The sequence below is a fragment of the Zingiber officinale genome, chromosome 6B, assembly GCF_018446385.1.
Source record: "Zingiber officinale cultivar Zhangliang chromosome 6B, Zo_v1.1, whole genome shotgun sequence".
In the NCBI taxonomy this organism is placed as follows: Eukaryota; Viridiplantae; Streptophyta; class Magnoliopsida; order Zingiberales; family Zingiberaceae; genus Zingiber; species Zingiber officinale.
Window position 1 is genome coordinate 133,364,648 of NC_055996.1, and position 22,890 is coordinate 133,387,537.

Here is a 22,890-nt window from a genome sequence, read left to right on the forward strand (position 1 = left end):
TATGGCAAATGTCGTGTCTTATCTTTAAAATTTTAGAAATAATAATAATAATTTTTAAGAAAATTTGAATAATAAAAAAACGGTAATTTTTGTTGGCCAAAATCTGGTCAGCTAGAATTTTTTATCCTCTAATTAAAATGTATGCATGTATATGCATGTAATTAATGTACACATATGATATTACTAAAATACCCATATATATATTTATATGTATTGATTCTAGTTGGACAGATTATGACCATTTAGTATTACCCAAAAATATGCGCTTATTTAATTGGAAGGCTTGGCTTCAAGGCGTGAGCCGTGAGGTATCTGATTGCTTGTTCCCCAAGCCCATCGTTATCCTATCCAATTTGATTCCTTTATTTATATCCTTCCAAATCCTTACGTCAGTTTTTATTTAATTTCTCTTGATCCAGTTCCTGAAGGCTCCCGGCGTCCCAATCGCGTCTTCCGTCTTCGATCGATCGGTATCTAGTACCGTTTACTTCCTTCCTTCCGTTTGCTTTCTCACCTGCCCTTTTTGATTGTTGTGATCTGGATTGTCCTCCTCAATTGCAGGAGGAATCCCAATGGCGAAGAGTTCCTTCAAGCTCGAGCACCCCCTCGGTTTGTGCTTTTCCGTTCCCCTTTTTTAGTACATGCAAGGGAAAGATTTTTTTTTTTTTTTACTTGTTTGGCGATTTTTGGCCTGAAGATTAAGATTCTAGGGTTTCTTGTGTATATCGATTTGGAAATTTGTTCTTTTCTTTTTTGAAATTAAAAAAAAAGGAGAGAAATATTTGGGGGTTTGTTGTAGATCATGATTTCTAGGGGTTTCGTTTGCTGGAGAATTGGGATATTTGATGACTCATGGAATTTTAAGATTATATTGATTGATACTTAGTGTTGCGTTTAGTTAAAATAGGACATTTGTCAGATTTGGATAAATCATGATTCGAAATTGTATAGCGTATCTTGTTGATTCTTATAAAGGAGTTTCTTCCATATATGAGAAGGGATCGACAAGTTGACTTTTGTGCTAGACGCTGTTCTAACTAACGGACTGAAAAAGTATGTGTTCTCGTTGTCGACAATATCTGAGACTGATATATTTGCGATATCTTATATCTGTAATCCACTTCAATTTAGCACTTCAATTTTTTCTTCTTCTTTTTTTGTGTTCTATTTGTTGGCATTCCTAGTGCTGTCTAGTTATCTTGAATCTCTATGTTGAACTGGATTCTTCATGCAAATTTCAGAAAGGAGGCAGGCTGAAGCTTCTCGCATCAGAGAGAAATACCCTGACAGAATTCCTGTAAAAAAACTTTACTTTTTTTATAGATTTGGAATCATATAGTCTATATGTACTACCTCTCTCAAAGGCGTTGTTATCTCATGTAGGTAATTGTCGAGAAGGCCGAAAGGACTGATATACCAGACATTGATAAGAAGAAGTAATTTTCATTTCACTTCGAGACCTGTGATTGTTCTTTCATTATTCAAAGCTTCAACCTTAGAAAAAAGTGTTACATCTATTTGAAATTTGTGATGATTAGGCGATGTAGTTCCTTTTTTTCTCCTTCTAGTTCATTATAGTTCCTTTTCTTCTCCTTTCAGCTCATTTCACTTCTCTGTGCATAGATGATATTGAAGTTCCATTCGCAAGGGTGTTTGATTATTGTCATGACAATGTAGGTACCTGGTTCCTGCGGACTTGACTGCTGGGCAATTCGTTTATGTCGTTCGGAAGAGGATCAAGCTCAGTCCAGAAAAGGCCATCTTCATTTTTGTGAAGAACACACTACCTCCCACAGGTCAAACAATCTATTCCTTCTTCAACTTATAGGTTTACTACTTTCCATTATGCTCATTGGATAAATCTTCCATTGCAGCTGCAATGATGTCAGCCATCTACGAGGAACACAAAGATGAGGATGGTTTTCTTTACATGACGTACAGTGGCGAGAACACATTCGGTGGCTACTGAGATCGAAGGAAGACGAACAGACTGCCATCATTCATTAGGATGAAAATAATAAGAGCATATTGTGTATATATTTCTGATATTGGTGTAAGTTTCTGTTCCATAAAGATGAACTCAAGTTGGAAACTCGGTCACATGTAACCCTGTAACAATGGCGACATTTGTTCTAGTTTAATTTGCTTCAATGATATGGATCATCACTTTTTTATTTGAGGACATTTCGAAAACATACATTATCAATGCATATATGCGGTTATTGGGTCTTAGAGTCTAAGGGAACAACAACCCTTCTTGCAGCTTCAATCTCATCTCATTTCATTTGGCGAGCAGCGCGTGCACCAGGGCTTCCATGTTTACAAAGGAAGATCCACCATCTTCCCATGCCTTCTTAGCCGCCGCCATCATCTCCTCGGCCTTCGCCCTCACTCTCCTTCCTTCCTCGCTCTCCCCCATTAACGCCCTCACTCCCCTCTCCAACTCCTCCGCTTTCACAAAGTTGCCATTCGCCCTCTCCACCTTCAGCTGCAGCGCCACCCCCATCTCCTCCTCCATCACCACGGCGTTCGAATGCTGCTCCGCATACAGCGGCCAGCCAAGGAGAGGGACCCCGCACTGCAGGCTCTCCAGGCACGAGTTCCACCCGCAGTGCGTCACGAATCCCCCCACCGACCGGTGAGCTAGTATCTCCACTTGCGGCGCCCACGACGGCCATACCATCCCCCTCGCCTTCGTCCTCTCCAGAAATCCCTCCGGCAGCACCTCCTCCAGCTTCGCATCCGCCGGCTTCCGTCTACCGTACACCTCCTCCTCCGACGCCACCCGGAGCGCCCACAAGAACCGGCACCCGCTACGCTCCAGCCCCGCCGCTATCTCCCCCACCTGCGCCGCGTTGAAGCAGCCTCCGCTCCCGAAGCAGAGGAACGCCACCGAGCGTGCCGGCTGCCCGTCGAGCCACACGACGCACTCGTGCTGCCGATTTTTCTCGCTGTCCTCACGCGCGATCAGCGGACCGACGGGGTACACCGGCGGTGTCCGACGGCCGGGCGCGCAGAGACCCTCTTCCAGCGCCCGCAGCGTCGCCGGCTCAAGATCCGTGAATGTGTTGACCACGATGCCTTTAAGCTCGGAGTAGCGCCGGCCATGGTGGACGAAGCAAGTGTACCTCCCGCTCTTCTTCCTCATGAAGGGCGACGGCATCGAGATCGGCGGGATGGGGCACACGCCCGGTACCCTCACCTCTTCTTCCATCTCCTCGAACTCCTCGGGGAACTTCTCCTCGAGGGTTGGGAGATAGAGCATAAGAGCGAGGAAGGCTGCGTTGGAGGCGAAGTGGACATAGCAAGGGACACCGAGCTCGGCGGCGACGTCGATCGCTCCGGTGGCAAATAAGTCGACGATTAAAGCGGCTAAAGGGGCGTCGTCGGAGCGCAAGAGGTCATGGAGGGCGGATTTGATATGGTGGTTTTGCTTCTCCATGTAGGCGGTGATGAAATCCTCTGGTCCGTCGGCGCCCTTGGGCGGATCGACGGGCTGGATATGCCAGAAGTTGATGTCGAGGCCGGTGGCGGCGATGGTGGCAATATAGTCGCCGACGGGATAGTTGGGGAGAGGGACGACGAGGACTGTGACGGAGAAGTGGTAGCGGTGGAGGAGTTTGGCCATCTCGAGCGTGGACTTGATGTGGCCGGCGGAGGGGATCGGAAGGATCGCCACTCTGGCTTGAGCCATGTTCTTGCAGAGTGTTCCAGGAAGTTTGATAGCAAATGCTACTCTTCTTATCTAAAAGTATTTTCAAAATACTTGCAATTAACAAATATTTTTAGAAAATACAGTCGGGATTTTCTGGACCATAATTTATGATCTAGAGATGGACGATACAGATTGATAGATAAAAATAGATCTCACTTATTTAATAGATCTATTCATGTTAATCAATAGATGTAATGATCTATCTTTTAATCCATAAATTGTGATCCTCTGTCCTCAAGAAAATTAACCGAAGTCAAAAGTAGCACACTTTTTATGATATATATATTTTTTATATCTTCTTTTTATTTTATATTATATATAATTATTTTTTATAAAATTTAAATTCATATATTATTAATACAAAATTATATTAATTATTTATATAATATTTTTTATATCTTCTTTTTATTTTATATTATATATAATTATTTTTTATAAAATTTAAATTCATATATTATTAATATAAAATTATATTAATTATTTATATAATATTTTTTATATCTTCTTTTAATTTTATATTATATATAATTATTTTTTATAAAATTTAAATTCATATATTATTAATATAAATTATATTAATTATTAAAAATATATAAATATTTGTACTATCGTAATCTGACTATTTTATTAAAAATTTACATCCTTTACTTATTAATTTCAATGGCACATAAAATAAAATTACTATCGCTTTTTTCATATTAAAAATAATTTAAAAATTTATTAATAATTTTCACAGGGGTAGCGTATTATTTAGATTTTTTCTTATTAAGCTGTTATTTATTATTAAAATTTTTTTTCATTAATCAAATAAAAATCTAGAGTTTTTTTTAGTCCCATATCTTAAAATAGGCAACACTATGAGCAGAGAAGTTTCTATAAATACTTAGGTCGACGATATTAAAAAACATATTTTTCTTGATTTTTTTGCTAAGATCAAGTATAATATTAAATTAATTTTTTATAACAGGGAGTCCATTATAATTGTTTACTGTTGGGATTTTCGAGTGTCATCCTAGCATTGCACTATTGTATGTGTCTAGCATACCCTTATCCAATTTATAGACGATTAAGTATAACCATAAAGCTTTTGTCGGGCAGTTATCCCACCTCAATTTTTATAAGTACCCCAACCTCAATTTTTTATAAGTACCCTAGAGGTGTATAAAATTATAAAAATATTAGTTTTAGCCTACGAAAAAATAAAAGTAGGGGTAATAATAAAAAATTTAAATTATTTTCTATAGATCAATTATTCTTCCTTTAGATCTCTCGCTGCATTGACCCATCTGGTATAAGAGGTCTAGCTCATACAATGCGTGTGTGCACGATTGTTAGTTAAATTTTTTCATTGATCACAACCATAACGTGTCTAGATATATTTAACCAAGTCGGCTCAAAATTGATAATGTAGTTGATTATCATGTAGCTCTCAATTTCTCCATAGGTATTTTTAAAATTCTTTGGTGGAGCCTTAAAATATTTGTGATAGGATCTCCTTCATTATCTGATCAATTGACTACTATATCTCTCTTATTCTTAATATTCATGTTGTGTAAAATAATGCATGTATATATAATATCCTTCAAATTATCCTTCTACCAAAATTATCCTGGACCTTTGATCATTACTTATCAAAATTAGAACACCCTAAATGCTTGCTTGACATCCTTTCTCTCCGTCTCTTGTCATTCCTTAAATATTTTTTCTCTTGGGATCTTGGGGTATGGAAAGCTCTTGATGAAAGTAGCCCATCTGGATATATCTCATCAGTCAAATAGTATTCTTTTGTATATTGTGCATTGTTAATTGTAAAATTAACCTCAGGCGCATTTCCTTGTAAGACGTTGTTGAATATAGATGATTCGTTAAGCACGTTGATATCATTACGTGATCCTGCAACCCCAAAGAGGACGTGTCATATCCATAAATCCGCAGATGCGATTGCTTCAAGCACAATTGTTAGGACATTATGATCTCCCCATGTAAACTGCCTTTTTCAAGCGACGGAACAATTTTTCCATTACTATTGCATACAAACAATACTACCCAACATGCCAGGGAAGTTATGTCTTTGCTCATGTATTTCAGGCAAGTGTTGAATATCAGCAACATTAGGTTTTTTCAAATATTAGACCCTAAACACTTTAATAACATATCGACGGAAGTTGAATAAACATTGGATGACAATTGTTCCAGCAAGTCATAGGTACTCATCATAATGATTAGCAAATACTCCATACGACAATTAACGGATAGCCGTCGTGTATTTCTGAAATGGTGATAACCCTTTTTTTCCCATCGCATTGATTTTCTATTGAAAATATTCTAAATGATTTTTTAAGGCACCAACTATAGGAAGGAATAATCTTCTTTGCATTCAGAATCGACGTTAGAATATATCATCAGAATATATTGGCTCATTAAAAAATAATCATTGAAAAGATGAGTATGTCTGACTTCATGATCCTGATTCAAATATCTTTTCCTCTATGTTCTACTAGAACAACTTTAAGCTCTTTGACACACGGTTTCTTGCTGTTTATATAGTCGGAACATTCTTTGTTCATCTATATCTTTCACATCTTTCATCAATTCATTTTTCTAGAATTTGTGGATCATAGATCAATCTGAATTTTCAGTCATTTGAAATAAATCAAGATATTTTCATGATTGAAAAAAAGTAGAGAATTAAGAAAATGATAGGGAGAATGAAAGATTGAGAATATATATTTGTAAATAATTTTTTAAATAAAAAAATAAAAATTAACTGTTGAACAATGACTAAAAATTAGTCATTGTTCAACGACTAAAAATTAATCATTCCCTAACTTTTTAAAATATTTTTATATTTTTTAAACAAAAAATAAAAAACATTTAATAAAAAAAGAATGAATAAGCGACTCCATGAACACGGAGCAGTTTCCTTAAAATTAATGGAGGCTAGGAGGGAGCTCTTTCGTTGCATCCACGTTAAAGTGGGAGTTCCTTCCTTTTTATTTATTTTACTCTAAGTCTCATTTGATGCTTTACTTTCTCAGCTGTTTTATGCCAGATGATTATTCTCATATTTCATTTTTTCATATATTTTTTCTGATTTCTTTTAATTAATTTCACGATGATTCCTATTCCATGACAAAGTGGAATGAATATTGTTTCAGTCTGAAATTGCAATATGATGAATCAATAAAGAGTAATTATCACAGAGAAGGATGCAGATGACAAAGGGATTCATGAAGTTCCTCCAAATACTCAACAAAAGGTTAAAATGGATGTTGAGGGTTGGACTCGACATTGCCACTCTGACGCTCAAGTTAACATTGGAACTGGAGAAGGATGCCAAAGCAATGGACACGTAGAATGATCGGAGTTTAGATGGTTCAGTGTGCACATACTTGTGCCCACAGGAGCGGTTGACTTTATATATATTTACAGTTGTGCACTTACGTTGCCCAAGCGGTTGGCCCACTCTTCTGGCAGATTATGGAAGTTTGGCCGGAAGCAGGATTTTCCTGTGGTCGGAGGGCTGAGGACGGCGCCAGCTGGAGTCAAAGGTGAGTTTTTCTTTGGGGGCACTTGGGAGGAGTCCAGATCCTCTGCGCCCGCCTCCCGTGCGCCCTCTGCGCCCGTCGCTACGCGACAAAAAACCCACGCGCTAAGCACGTGCGTTTCTCCGCTCCAGTAATAAAACCCAGCTCCAACGCACACATATCGCTTCCTGCTGATCGGTCTGTTGACCGATCAGCATTCCAGCAGGAAGATACTAATGTTTGCTTTATTAACTTTTTTTAATTTTTTTTCTTTTTAAAAATAAAATAATAAATAAAAACGTTTCTAATACATATAATAATTATACAAGTCCAATATACTTCGATCCATATTAATCCTAATAAAAAATAGTAAATACTAATGTTATATTTTTGTAATATTAGGATAATTAGTAGGCATTAACGATCAGTCTGCTGAAAAAGCTCGCCGAAAAAGCCCGCTTCTCCTCTCCGCTTCTTCTCCAGCCGACGACGGAGCTCTCTTCGCTTCTCCAGCCGACGACGGAGCTCTCTTCGCTTCTCCAGCCGAAGACGGAGCTCCCTACGACCGCAGGACCTCGCGAACCCTAGCTCTCCGCCGATTCCCTCTACGCCCTCTGCGCCCGCTGCCCCGTGTGCCCTCTTCGCCCGGAGGTAACAAAGATTGCATCATAACGAATTATGAATTTTAGTTGGCCTTGATATTTGGGTGGCTACATTGATGTTTCAATAACTTCCTTATCATTTCTAATTTTGTAAATGTCACAGAAAAATCTTGTGCTCAACCATGTTACTAAAATCCTAGATATTGGTTTTGTATCTAAGGACATGCTTGATCCTTATGTTGGAGTAGGAAACCTCATTATTTCTCTGTTTATCTTACTTGCTCATGCAAACTGGAACCTAAAATTTTAAGTTGAACTAATGGTAAATTACTGCTTCAAATCTTGAATTTTTTTGCTAATTGGGCGCAGCCTCGCGCTCTGTGAATGAAACCTGTTGTGATTACTGAAAGCACAACACTTTACAGTATATGGTCCATTGTTCTGGATCAGCTTGAAGTGCTTGCACATTTTCAGGATTTTTCTGTGACATTTTTTCACATGTTAAGTTTCCTAGAAAGTTGTTCATTGCTATTTGTTAATAATAAAACTGATATTACTTAATACTGATTGTAGAACAGATCAGAAGTATCCTCTGAAAGGTGTTCTTGTTAAGTCATGGAGGGCGAATCTACGAGTTGTCGTAGGTTGAATTTTGATGAGTCAATTGAAGAGTATTCTGAAGCAAACCAAGACTGTGGTGATTATGAAGTTAATATAGAAGAAAGGGCTGATGAAGGTAATAAGATTCATAGTGCGTTATATTAAACTTTATATACTTCGTTTTTTACATAATTTGATTATCTATGTGCATTGTTAATTAATTTGTTTGCATTAATTGATTAATTTTAAAGGCAATGAAGATGATACAGAGATTTTCCCCCCATTAAGCACAGATGAATTGGTGCCAAAAATTGGTATGAAATTTCAAACAGATGAGGAAGCGTATGACTTTTATTTGAAATATGCTAAACAAGTTGGATTTGGCATACGAAGGACAAGAACCCATAATGATAATTCGGGCAGATTAATTGACAGGACGTTTTGTTGTAGTGCACAAGGAAAAAGGGGAAAGGACAAACGAGATATTTATGTGAAGCAAAGTCGTGCTGAGACAAGATTTGGTTGTGATGCTAAACTGAGGATTAGTTGTCGAAATAATGACAAGTTTTGTGTGGTGAACTTCATTAAAGAGCATAATCATTATCTTTCAAGCCCAAACAAAACACATCTCTACAGATGTCATAGGAACATATCTTCTTCTGCAGCGATACAAATTGAGATGGCAAGTGAGGTGGGAATCCCCCCAAAAGCATCTCATGATCTTATGATGAGACAAACAGGTGGGAGGGAGAATTTAGGGTTTATTCCTGAAGACTATAAGAACTACTTGCGATCTAAAAGAACAAGAAATATGAGAGTGGGGGATACAGGAGGTGTTCTAGAATATTTGCAGAAAATGCAATGTGATGATCCAAATTTTTTTAATGCTATTCAAGTTGATGAAGATGATTTGATCACAAACATTTTTTGGTCTGATGCTAAGATGAGAGCTGATTATGGCAATTTTGGAGATGTTGTTTGTTTTGACACAACCTATAGGAAGAACAATGAAGGTCGTCCAATTGCATTGTTCGTGGGTGTTAATCATCATAAGCAATCCATAATTTTTGGTGCAGCTTTATTATATGATGAAACTACTTTGTCATTTGAATGGTTGTTTGATACCTTCACTAAAGCTATGTCTGAGAAAAAACCAACAACTATTCTTACAGATCAAGATGCTGCAATGGCAAAGGCTTTAGCTTCCAGATGGCCTGAAACACATCATCGTTTATGCATTTGGCACATTTATCAAAATGCCGCAATATATTTGAGTGGAGTTTTTTCTCAATTCAAAGAGTTTGCTAAAGATTTTGCCTCTTGTATATATGATTTTGATGAAGAGGAAGACTTTCTTTCTACTTGGAACTTGATGTTGACTAAGTATGCACTTGAAGATAATGATTCGTTGAGACGTTTGTTTAGCATAAAGGAAAAATGGGCGTTAGTATATGGAAGACAAATATTTTGTGCGGATATGACTACAACCCAAAGAAGTGAGAGCATGAATAGCATTTTGAAAAGGTATGTCACTTATCAGCATAAGTTTTTAGAGTTTTTCAATCACTTCGAAAGATTGCTTCAGGATCGTCGATATGAAGAGTTAAAAGCAGATTTTAGATCCAATTCAAGTGTTCCATGTTTATTGTATCCGGTTGAAATATTAAAACATGCTAGTTATACTTATACTCCTGAGGCATTCAAGTGTTTTGAAAAAGAATGGTATAAATCTCATGATTCTATTGTAGAAATTTGTGAGATTGTTGGATCACATGCAACATACAAAGTTACTTCGCACAAAAAGAAGCACCATCATATAGTTACACTCTATTCATCTTCTGAAAAAATTCAGTGCAGTTGTAGTTGTAGAAAATATGAATTTGCTGGGATTTTATGTTCTCATATTTTGAGAATATTTTCTATGAAAAATATTATGAAGATCCCAAATGAGTATATTTTGAAAAGATGGACAAGAAATGCAAAAGGTGGATACTTTGAAGGTAATGATACAATTGTGAACAAAGATAGTTTGGATCCAAAAATTCTTCACAATATGCGATATAGAGATTTGTGTGGGTTATCTGTTCAATTGGTTACCAAAGCAGCAGAAAGGGATGACACCCACATGGTTGTTAAAAATGCTATGTTGAGCTTATGTAAGATGGTTGATGAAAAATTACAAGTTAATGAATCAATTGTGCATCAATCAAATCTTAGCCAAGAAGCTAGTCAGTTGGTTCAATCTCTAGATGACACAACAAGAAATTTGAATGAAACAGAGTATCAAATTGGCAAAGGAAACGATCTTACAGTCAAAGGAATTAAACCTAAGAAGAAAACAGTTTCAGGCAAGAGGTTGAAAAGAGGCATAGAACAAATTTCTAGAAAAAAGAAAGGGGCAAGCAAAACTAACCAAACTCCAACAATTGTTCAGGTTTCATTCTTACTAATATTAGATTTTTTTTGTTTGATGTTACATTTAAAAAGCATATAGAATTAAATAATTTTATTTTTTTAATAGGGTATAGAAGATCCCAATATAGAAGATCAATTTCCACCACTTTTGCCAACACAATTATCTCAGGTTTACTTATTTTTTAACATTCCAAAATTAAATATTTATTAATAAATTTAGGCAACTATCTCAGGCTAACTTTGTTAGTGATTATTATCAGGTGACTTCCTCAACTTCAAAATTTCAGACTGCTATCTCAGCTTTGGACAACAGATTAAACGAAGAACAAGTAAGATGAATACCACCTGCTATCATATTTTATTATGATAGTTTGACATTTACATTATGTGTTTATTACAATACATCATGAGTATTATTGTCTTGCCTAATCTGCTTATTATTGCTTTGCCTACTCTCTACTTCTCACATAGTTATATTCCCCCCCTCCCCTTTTACAGCGAAGATATCCACCTACTGGATACCACTCGCTGGATACCACCTGTTGGATATCGCCTGCCAGATTTTTTCCTCCAGGACATCCACCTACTGGATATCCACCGTCAAGATATCCCGCATCTGGATATCCACCTTTCGGATATCCTCCAGTTGGTTATCAACCTTCGGGATATCCCCCAGTTGGTTATCCACCTTCTGGATATCCACTCTTTGAGTATCCTGGTACATCAGCTCCACACCACGGTGAGTCTCATTTTTTATTACCAATATTCACATATCAAGTTTATAGGTGACATGATGTTTACATGTGGGCATATTCTGAATACAGGCGGACAACACGGGCATCGAAAGGAAAAACATGGTACCTCTTGAACAAATAGGAAAAACATGGTACCTCTTCTTCTGTAGGTACCTCTCGATCTTTTGTTACAGTGTAAGATTGCTTATGTAGCAGGAATTTGGTACACCTCAAATTAACTGCCTTAGTTAGAAATGCTACATGTATTATGTAGGTATATGCTAAACTGCACAGATTGTTTCCTTCCATATATAAACAAATTTCTCAATTCAATTGGATTTTTTTTGTTGAAAATATTAGTTCTTATTATACAATTCCTTTTGGTGATGTTTAGTAATCGCTAGTTCCTTGATTCAAGTCATACAGTTTTGTGTTTTGAGTTTCATTAATATTATTGACGATCCTTTACAATGAACACAAAGTACTTGTCATTCGTGTTAAAAATCTATTTGATGTAAGTATATTGTCTGTTCAATATTATTTCTATCTTGTGTAGGAAAGTTCAGCTTGGGTTACTTCACATTTTGGGCAATCATTGTCGTCGCCTGGGGTTCTATTGCCTCCGCCTTAATCATAGTCTTGCCAATACTGGAAAGCTGGAGGACAATTACATGTGTCTTGAGTGGCATGTTCACCAACGATGCTTTGATTGAAAAGGTTGATGAAATGAATATCCGGATGCGTGCCATCATGTTGGCAATGCCCGAAATTGAGAGACACTACTTGCTGGAAAAGGGCACGGCCAAGAAACTTGATTCCTTTGAAGAGGCAACCCCCGGTGTCACAGGTGGTGGTTGCTGAACTGTGGTTGCTTGCTATGAGGAACTTCGCGACTTTGTATCATCTATTATGTGCTGTGTAAACTACTTACTAAAGGTGCATAATTTGTTGTACGCTATGCTCTTGCTTTTCTCCTTCAGCTTTGTTCAGTTTCCAAGATTTTAATGGCAAAAATATTACTGTGTTTGACATAAGATTTATTTTGAAAATGGTGTAACACTTTCAGTGATTCGAATTGACCCCTATCTTCGATCAATTCTACCACAGCCCATGTTTCCTAAATTTTGTGGAATGATGCCCATGAATCTTATATTGAGCATAAGTAAACTGTTAACTTGAACTATTATGTTTTGTTAAAACTATCCACAAAACATTATGGCATCTGTTCAACATGCTCACACTTTAGTTCCTCATCACGTCACCCATCATATTGAAAGTTTAGTTCAGAAACATATTGTGAACTCAAAGCCAGGTGGTTATCTGATCGGTCACCAGATCGATCAGTAACCATCGAGAATTACTGATCGGTCTACAGACCGATCAGTAACCGATCAGTAACCACCGAGAAGTTACTGATCGGTCTGTGGACCGATCCACAGCAGGCAACGGAGGCAACGGAAGGATAGGGGGATCGGTCTGTGGACCGATCCACAGAAGGCTGATCGGTCCACAGACCGATTAGCAGACTGATCGTTAATGCCTGCTAATTATCCTAATATTACAAAAATATAACATTCCTAATATTACAAAAATATAACATTAATATTTACTATTTTTTATTAGGATTAATATGGATCGAAGTATATTGGACTTGTATAATTATTATATGTATTAGAAACGTTTTTATTTATTATTTTATTTTTTTTAAAAAAAAAAAATTAAAAAAAGTTAATAAAGCAAACATTAGTATCTTCCTGCTGGAATGCTGATCGGTCAACAAGACCGATCAACATTCCTGCTGATCGGTCTGCTGACCGATCAGCATTCTTGCTGATCGGTCAACAGACCGATCAGCAGGAAGCGATATGTGTGCGTTGGAGTTGGGTTTTATTACTGGAGCGGAGAAACGCACGTGCTTAGCGCGTGGGTTTTTTGTCGCGTAGCGACGGGCGCAGAGGGCGCACGGGAGGCGGGCGCAGAGGATCTGGACTCGCTTGGGAGAAGGGTGACACCGCTTGGGAGGGAGTTTCCAACTTTCAAAATTTGAAACGCACGGAAGAAGCGGCAAATTGGATTTGCATTGGAAGTTTGACTCTCAATGCGAAATTCAAAATTCAAATTTGAATTTTCAAAGAAGATACGTCAGATTGGATTGAAATGGAAGTTTGACTTTCAAATTGAAATTCAAAATTTGAAATAGCAAGGAAGAGATGGCAGAATTGATTGTAGCAGAGGAGGAGACAGAGTTGATTGAAGCAGAGAGGAGATCGTTCATCAAAACCACTGTTCATCCAGGTGTTGATCGATTCTTTAATCGATTCCACAGAGTAATCGATCAGTGTTACATGCGAATCGATTGGGCAGCATGCGATCATTGTGCGCGTCAAAGTTATTGTTCATCACATTGGAATCGATTGACGTGGGTGCTTGATCGATTCGGCGGTCCCTGCACGTCAAAGCTACTGTGCACTTTGTAAAGCTCCAAATCAGCGGCATGCATCCAACTCCGGCGAACTCCAGCAGGTAGCTTCCTCCACATGGCCGGCGCAGCAATTGGGAAGTCAAGGAGCCCCCTTCGCTCAGTCATTCACGCAAGAAGCTTCTGTTGGCCACAGAGCACATATGGAGGAAGGAGGCATGAGCAGCTTCTGCCGGAAGCAGAAAATCAGCCGACTTGAGGGAAGCCAACCACAGAATGCTGCTGCCATTGCTGATGGAGGACTGATCCATCCAGGGGGTGGCCGGAGCTCCGGCCAACTGGCCGGAATTTAGCTGAACAGAAAGGACAGGTGGTGGATGATAGGTTGGGCACAATTGGAACCTCCATCTTGAGCTTGGCACTTGAGGATCGCTGTTGGATTGGTTGAGGGTGGCCGGAGATATGGGAGGTTGTTGGGACGAGGTGGCACGATGATGATGAGACGCCCTTACTTCTGTGGCAAAAGGCAAATCGCTTGCCCCCAGCGCCCCCGCCGCACCCGACCCCAGACCATCAAGAGGGAGGTAAAGCACGATAGCCAAGAGGGTAAGTGGTGGTGGGGTGAGGTGTACAGAGTCCGGAGATTTACGCCCTGATAACCCTACGGTTCAACCCTACATTCTCAAGTGGCAAGCAATCCACCATTTACCATCTCGGATGACCCGTGAGGTCAACACCCTTACTTTTGTGATTGCATGTATGATGGTAGAGCACATGGATGTGTGAGATCGATGTGAGAGATATGTGACTGTGATGATGTGTGTATTCATGTTAGGTTTGAGATGTGCTAATAGTACGTAGGTTGGTGTATCTGTGCATATACCAACCCATGTGATCGGTGCTCTGCCCTCGGGTATGACACTAATCGCTAGACGGTAAGATGAGTACCCACATCGATCTGAAGTTGTTTAGACGTGACGTGATTGAGACCGATCTTACCATTGGCCTATATGCGTTTTTTTTTATGATATTCTATTTCCCTTTCATAAAAAAAAAGGGTATGGTACCCACGTTCTTCTAGAAAACTATGCGTAAGCTATGTAGGATATAGATTTCCCCTGAGGGTGGTTGATCTGAAAGACTCTAGTGAACTGAGTCAAAGAGGTCGAATGACCAAGCTAAAGGAATCAGTTATCTGAGCTAGAGAAGTTCGGTGAATTGAGTTGGAGAAGTCGAATGACAGAGCTGAAGGAATCAGTTGTCCGAGCTAGAGAAGTCTGATGGATTGAGTCGGATGAACCGAGTTGAAGGAATTAGTTATCTGAGTTAGAAAAATCCTTTGAATCGAGTTGGGTCGGAGGAATCAGATGAACCGAGTTGAAAGAATCGATTAGCCGAGTTGGAGAAGTCCGGTGGATTGAATCGGAGGAGTCGAATTAATCGAATCAAAGAATTCTTGTGAACCAAGTCCAAGGAGTCGGATGAACAACTTTGATTGCTACCTCTGCTTGACTTTTAACTAGTTGACCTGACTTCTGCCTCGACGGTAGAGGGGTGAAAAGCATTACAAATTTTACAAACTTAATAAATTGATCAATAATAAAATAAATAGAGTTGCACAATGGAAATAATTTAACTAATAGAGATTTGATCAAGTAAAACAAGTTAATACAAATATACAAGAATGGTTTAGCAGTTAACTAGTATAAATCAGACATGCAAGATAATTAAAATAAAGTGATTTTTATTTCTTAATTTTTCCTTTCCAAAAAGCCTTTAGAAAGATAAAGAAACCTTATAGAAATAAAATCTAAAAATTAAGCTCAAATAAAAACAGATATATAGCAACATAAGAAATAATGAAAAGTTGCGTTAGGTGTTGTCGATCAAAATTGAAGTGCAAGGTTGCAACGTATCGTAACACGGAGAGCAAGAGAGCATTAAAGAATGAGAATGAATAAGAGATTGAGTGAATTGATGATTTTCAAGCTCTGCCTTGAGGCCTTTTATATAGTCTATGTCTGTTGTTGACATGATATCCTCCGGTCAATTGGAAGCTCCCTGGTCGTCTGAATGATGTTGACATGGATGCAACATATGTCCGATAGATAATGTTAACCGTATTCTCTGGTGGCTCGATTGCCCTCTAGTCGCCTAGAGAGGGGTCAATCTGATCTTGACCCAGCTCACTTGAATCGCTAGATAATATTATTTCTTGGTTGCTTAGAAGCTGCTCTGGTCACCCGTATGCTCCAGTCACCTCGACTCAAAAATGGTTGCCTGAACTCTTCGATTTCCCTCATCAAGAGCTATCACTAGTCAATCGCCTAGACTCCCTCTGGCCACCTTGAACTGCCGAAATTTACTTCTCTACAATTGTTATATGTAATGAGTATGATAGAAAATGTAAAATTACTCACACTTACTTTTGGTCAAGGTGTCAAGCTATAACTCCTAATTGATTCCACTTGGACTTATCTACCAAGTCTTCAGCTCTCAACTTACTACAGTTGAACTTATTTGTCAAGCCTTCAGCTCCCAACTGGCTCCACTTGGACTTGATTCATCTAATTCCTAGCTAGGATTTTCTTACTTGGTTTCAACTAAGACTTAGCTTATGTTTGCTTCTCAATCAATCTGCCGTTACCTAGTTCTAGTAGGATTTAGTCACTGATTGGTTCCCAACTAAGATTTCACCTTACCTGGCTTCACTAGGACTTTATCGTTGTTTGGTTTCTAACTAGGATGTTACCATTTGTCAAATAAGCTACTCTTGCACACTTGACATAACTCGTTTGATCACAACAAACATAACTTTAACCTTAGTTATAATTCAAAACATTGGATTAAATGTTATACTTTTAGTACTAACAATTTTTCCTTTTTCTTAAGAGTATGAAAATTAAATTAAAATTAGTAAATAATAATCAAAAGATAAGTTCAGAATTTTATATTCAATGTATAAAATAAATATAATGGTCCTACATGAATATATTAATTTGACATATAACTTTCCCCTCTAATCATATAGGACTTGTTTAAATTGTGAAGTTAAAGATAAATTTTTCAATTTAAATTTTCTTGACTTTAACCCTTATTTTTATCTCTCCCACTTTTATATACATCAAAATAGGTTAATATGTAAAGACGACATAAAAGCTTAAGTCAAGGCATATAGTCAAGATTAAGAATGCAAGGTTAAGTAAATATATCAAGCAGAAATAATTTGCAAAGAGATAAGTCAGATTTGGAGAAATTGGGATTTAGGTGACTCATGGAATATTAAGATTATATTGATTGATGCTTAGTGTTGCGTTTAGTTAAAATAGGACATTTGTCAGATTTGGAGAATCATGATTCCAAATTGTATAGCGTATCTTGTTGATCCTCATAAAGGAGTTTCTTCCCTACATGAGAAGGGATCGACAAGTTGACTTTTGTTCTAGAGGCTGATCTAACGGACTGAAAAAAGTACGTGTTCTTGTCGTCGACAATATCTGAGACAGATATATTTGCGATATCTTATATTTGTAATCCACTTCATCTGTTTTTCTTCGTTTTTTTGCGTTCTTTTTGTTTATATTCATACAGTTGTGTAGTTATCTTGAATCTCTATGTTGAACTGGATTCTCTATGTTTGTATTCCTACACTTTTCTAGTTATTAGGATGATGAACAGAGTGCCATCATTCATTAGGATAAAAATAATAAGAGTAAATTGTGTATATGATCCTATCTGGAATCTGAATCAGACGAAAATCAATGAAGGTGTCATCGATGTTGACGGAGAGGTAAATTTGACAGGCCCTATATTTGTACGTCGAAAACTTAAATCCCCACATGGAACCAAAGATCTGCAGTAACGGAATCGGTGGTACTTGGATCCTACACACACTCAGACAAGCACACGGAGCGTTAGAGACCAGAAACCAAGGAAAATGTCACCGACGCAGGTCCTCCGACGCTCAAGTCAAGTCCTTTTTCCCCGATAAAGCAGTGTACAAAGGAAGAAAAAAAGAACTGTTGAAGATGCGTGTGTATGTGCGCATACCTGACCAATGAAGAGGACCTCCCTTTCTATACGACTCTGCCTGCCTTTTGAGCCTGAACGCTGCCAGAGAATGTCGGGTGTCAAAGCGTGTCAGGTGAGAGAGGATGTCCGGCGGCCTCCCATTGGTAGGAGGAAGGTTCCACTCTCAGTGTGTGGCAGAACATGACAGTTATTCTCTGACAAGAGGTTATGATTCTCTGACACTGTTGTCGCTTAGCGTTATCCGTCCTGCCCGGGCTCAACTGTAGATAGCTCGAGATGATTGCTCAGATGTGTTGTAAGGACTGAGCCTTAATGAAGAGGATAAACTATGCCAAATCAGCCAAGGCTCATCTGAGACTGTGACCAGGGACCCAACCTTCATGACTTGACTGTTGAAGAGCCAGTCGGGGGCTGTCTGGTAAAGGTGCCAGGGCCATATGTAAAGCCTAGGCTAGGGAGATCCGATCAGTAAGGAGCAAGCCAGGAGCTAGTCCAAACCTCGTCCTAGGGCTTATACCCGAGGACCCGCCCTGCCTGTGACCGATCGAGAATTATACAGATGGTGACGTGAGGAGGCCTAACTCCCGTTTTCCCTTGACTGTTAACTGTCACGTCCTCTTGACCATTGACTGCCATGTTCTCTTAACTATTGACTACCACGTGCTCTCAACTATTGACTTTCTAGCCTTATTGAGCCCCTCATTTACGCACGGTATCACAAACCTTCCCTCCAAGTCTAGTCGAAGGAGGCTCAAGTCCGACTGACTAGACCTTGGGCCGCTTATGACTCAGCTTGCATACAAGGGACTTGGGTATGACTGACTCTCTTTGCAAAGGCTGAATCCTCCTTGAGTACAGAAATAGCTTGCTGAGCTCTCCTCGTATCGCTGCTCCAGTACTGTTATTAGCCATGTGACACCGACGATGTTTGAGCATATGGGAGCAAAACAAACGCCAGCTATGTTGAAGAGTGAGGTATGGGTAGAGCGAGGTGTTGATTGAGGAGGGTATCGCATCAGGGAAAGCACTCAGTTTATTAACAAGTAGTTACGAGAGCCGTGCTCGGTTATAACACGCGCTGGGGCGAGAGTATGGAGCCCGACAGAAAGGTCGTTGGTCGCAAGAGCTATACTCGCTTATAACTCGCAATGGGGCGAGAGTCTGGAGCCCAACCAAGAGGTCGTTGGTTGCAAGAGCCGTGCTGGCTTATAACTCGCACTGGGGCGAGAGTCTGGAGCCCGACCGAAAGGTCGTTAGTCATGAGAGCTGTGCTCACTTATAATTTGCACTGGGGCGAGAGTCTGGAGCTCGACCGAGAGGTTGTTCTGCTAAAAGAAAACATGCCCATAGACCCGACCTCCGTGACCCTTAGGGAATCAGATGAGCATGATTTCCACCGCCTAACGAGCTTTTGGCTAAATTTGAATCTCACTCTTGTTCCGATGTTGGATGAGGCGCCAGATCCTGACTAACTTTTTATGCCACACCTACTCCTTTTCCCAATGCAGTCACATGGAATTGTCGGTCCTCGAGGTATGGTGCCCATAATCACGTATCAATCTCATGATTTTATTGTCTCTTCCATCATAAATGTCATTTCATAGGAAGTTGACACGTGTTTAACTGACTCCTTTTAATACGACGACTGACGCATGCTTTCTGTATGAGACTCGATAGTGCTCCCTTTCTTTCGATCCGACGACTATCTTTCACAGTGACATTTTGATTGTCTGGCTCACTTCCCTATGTCACTTGGTGGTTTTAGATTAAAAATCCTAAAGGCATTGAGCGGCTGTTCATCGATGCTTCTCCTTCTCCAGACTTCCTTCTCCATTTTTTTTTGCTTATTTGTGTTAACCTTCGTGCACTTCCTTTGTAAGTGTTCATTTTCCTTTTTCACTTGCTCCTGCATTTTTCTATTATGGCCCAAGAAACTCTAGTCCCCTAAAATGCCTTTTTCTATTCTGATTTCAATAGGAATGACCTTAAGTTAGTACAATCTAGCTTGAAGCTCTCGGATGCCTCAGCCTTCACATTCCTAGGCCTGCCAACCATCCTTGTCATGTTACTTTATTCAAAGACCAACTTTTTGGTGGCCCGCGATTCCCCATCCCTCTTGTCTTTTCCGAGTTGAGTCAATATTTTTATATCCTCTTGTCTCAGTTTGCTCCCAATACCTTCTGTGCTATGTGCAGGATGGTTGTTCTATGTCGCCTGTATGACATTCCTTTAACCTCTCATCTTTTTCATCACTTTTTCTCCCTCAAATGATAGGAGTCCGGTGTTTTCATTGTGCAGTCTTGACCCAGGCGTACATTCTTTACGAGCATGCCCTACTCTAACAAATGCTGGAAGTCCCGCTTTTTCTATGTATAGCTACCCAAGTCTGTAGCTTGGCCCATTGAGTGGCGCTCAGGTCTTCCCTCCTCCTCTGAGTTAAGCGACCATCAACATGCCCCCGATTGCTTTACTGTAGCTCCAACTTCCTTCCTTGCTACGGGAGAGCGTGCTATATACCTTTGGGCTGAGTCCTATCCGAATGTCCCTGGCTGCACCTTTTGGTAAGATCAAACAACTCTTCTCTCATATCTTCACTAACTGAGGTATCTTCTTTTACTTGTAGAAGTCATCATGTTTAGAGCTTTTGTCTATGACTCTTCCACGATGTCCAGTGACATTTTACAGAAGCGTGCGCAAGAGATTATGTATGGCCAGGAGGTTCCTCAAGCTAGCGCCTCGGCAAGAGCCTCCTCCCATCAGACGGGAGAACTTGAGACCCTCAAAGATGAATCTCACCCTATGGTGGAACCTCCCGCTGCTGTTGTTGTTAGTGAGAAGACTTTTTCTCCAACCTCTGAGTGCCCATTGCAACTTCAGCACAAGAGGCGACGTGTTACTCCTTCTGTCTAATCTTCCCCCAAGAGACCACCTTTGATGCGGGTGCTTGCCCAGGCAAAGACTCCTTCCCGGGTGAGCACTCCAGCTTCCTCAGAGGCTGTGGCCTCCTCTCTTCCCCTCCTCCGGGCCAAGGAATAGAAACCCTCTCGATCGAGGGATCAACTCGCGAGTTCTACACCATCTCTGCCTCCCATGTCTTCTGCACAGCCACCTTCAGAGTCTCCTGCTCCCTCTTCACACTCTTGATCGCTCCAAGGGGCGGTATGCATTCACTTCTTTTCTACTACTCCCCCTCCAAGTGTTGGGCCCGACCCCTTCTTCCAGTTCTTCCCCCAACTGCGTTTAGATACAGCTGCATGGTGCCCTGGCCGACTTGTGGAAGAACACGACCACCCAGATATTGGAATGCCCTCAGTTGGACTTGTCCAACAGATGGTATCGGTAAGTCTTATCTGTTCCCTCTTTATATCCTCGGACCGTTGATAATCATGCCTTTTCTGCAGACCTGTGTCATGGAGCTGAGCATCTCCCAGTTTGTGGCCGGTCTACACCAGGAAAATGAGTCTCTGAGGGCTTATATTTAGGAATTGGCGTCTCCTGCTACTACGGGTCGAATTTTTTTTATCTAACCACCCCAGATAGTTTACTACAGTCTCACCTGCAAACGACGGAAGAACAAACTCGAATCGCCCGAGACCTGACTCGTGTCAAGTCTGACAAGGTGAAGTCACTGGAGGCCACCTTACAAACAAACACGGCTAAACTCAAGTCTGAGGGCCTAAGGCGCGTTAAAATCCTGGCCGAGTTGGAGGCAAAGGGCACATAGGCTGTGAACCTCTCCTCGTAACTATAGTACCTCCAAGTGGCTCATGCCTCCCTACGGGTAGACCTGGCTGTTAAAATGAATGAACTATCTGCCGACGTCAATCGGGAAGCTGTCCTTCAGAAATAAATGGATGTGGCTCAGGCCACCATTAAGTCTTTGTGGGCGGGCTTTCAGCGGCAAAGACTGAGGCAACGACCACATGCCAGGAGCTAACTGGGGCATGATCTGATCTGTACAAGGTCCAGGAAGAGCTGAAGGAGTATCTGGCGAGGGAAGACTTTCGCCTTATAGCTCACAAGACTTCCTTCTTAGCTTCCAAGGACTTTGGGGTTAAGGTAGGTCATCTCATCAACTAGATGCTCTGCTATGGCGGTGAAGAGGCTCTGGTACAGCTACAAGAAAAGGGCCTGCTACGATCAATCCCTCCCAAAGACTTTTTGGATCATACCCGCCTGCTTAATGAGCTCCCCGAAGAAGCTTTTCCTGTTTTTGAGTAGCTTGGAGCATCTTGTAACTATCTCCTCTTGTTTAAACAACGACGTAATGTCTTAAACCCTCTTTTGAACTTTGGAACTATGGTTATTGTGAATGTTGTGTGAGTGGATATGCTGTCAGTGAGCTGTGTAACTTGGATATCCATTAGGCTTATCTAGGACTTTTTGACATTTCCTCTTTTACAACAAAGTGATAGGCTAAGTGCCTGACCAATTGGTGGATGCCTGGCCGATCTATCTACCCAGACAGGTATCATTGTAGGAGAGGATCGTTCCCCCTGGACGTGACTTATTATGAATATTGGTTACTCTATTTTTATGAGCAAGTTCCCCTGTGTCAATGTCAACCGCTCACTCGGTCATGAGCTATAGTGATTCCAGAGCCACCCCACTTGTCCGGGTGAGGGTTGTTGTAGCATCTCCTGTTCCCCATGTCATAAAGGCTTCCATTCCCTTGCCACCACGTGGCCCTTTGATCCACATTTTCTAGACAAGATAACCTATGTACAACATTTTAGGACGATCCAATGGTTACCATAATCCCCTTGCCCCTTGCTGATGCCATCCATCCCTTCTATGGTTCCCATGATTGGCACTTGTACCGAGGCGCCACGCCGCACACCCCCTT

General features: G+C 40.2%; 3 protein-coding genes and 1 pseudogene across 3 annotated transcripts; 3 read left to right on the plus strand and 1 right to left on the minus strand.

Annotated features, from left to right (window-relative positions):
• The first annotated feature begins 293 nt into the window (after positions 1-293).
• On the plus strand, positions 294-2,179 carry LOC121989623 (autophagy-related protein 8C-like). Its single transcript, XM_042543770.1, has 6 exons — positions 294-470; positions 562-609; positions 1,242-1,297; positions 1,384-1,436; positions 1,678-1,796; positions 1,875-2,179. The coding sequence occupies exons 2-6, from the start codon at positions 573-575 to the stop codon at positions 1,967-1,969; spliced, it is 360 nt and encodes a 119-aa protein (XP_042399704.1). The 5' UTR covers positions 294-470; positions 562-572; the 3' UTR covers positions 1,970-2,179.
• LOC121989622 (anthocyanidin 3-O-glucosyltransferase 2-like) lies at positions 2,155-3,721 on the minus strand. The gene has a single exon (XM_042543769.1). It carries the CDS (start codon positions 3,692-3,694, stop codon positions 2,282-2,284), a length of 1,413 nt encoding a protein of 470 aa, XP_042399703.1. The 5' UTR covers positions 3,695-3,721; the 3' UTR covers positions 2,155-2,281.
• A 900-nt stretch (positions 3,722-4,621) lies between these two features.
• LOC121993284 lies at positions 4,622-4,765 on the plus strand (annotated as a pseudogene).
• Positions 4,766-8,459: 3,694 nt separating this feature from the next.
• On the plus strand, positions 8,460-10,051 carry LOC121991565 (protein FAR1-RELATED SEQUENCE 5-like). The gene is made up of 3 exons (XM_042545555.1): positions 8,460-8,580; positions 8,696-9,968; positions 10,030-10,051. The coding sequence occupies exons 1-3, from the start codon at positions 8,460-8,462 to the stop codon at positions 10,049-10,051; spliced, it is 1,416 nt and encodes a 471-aa protein (XP_042401489.1).
• The last annotated feature ends 12,839 nt before the right edge of the window (positions 10,052-22,890 follow it).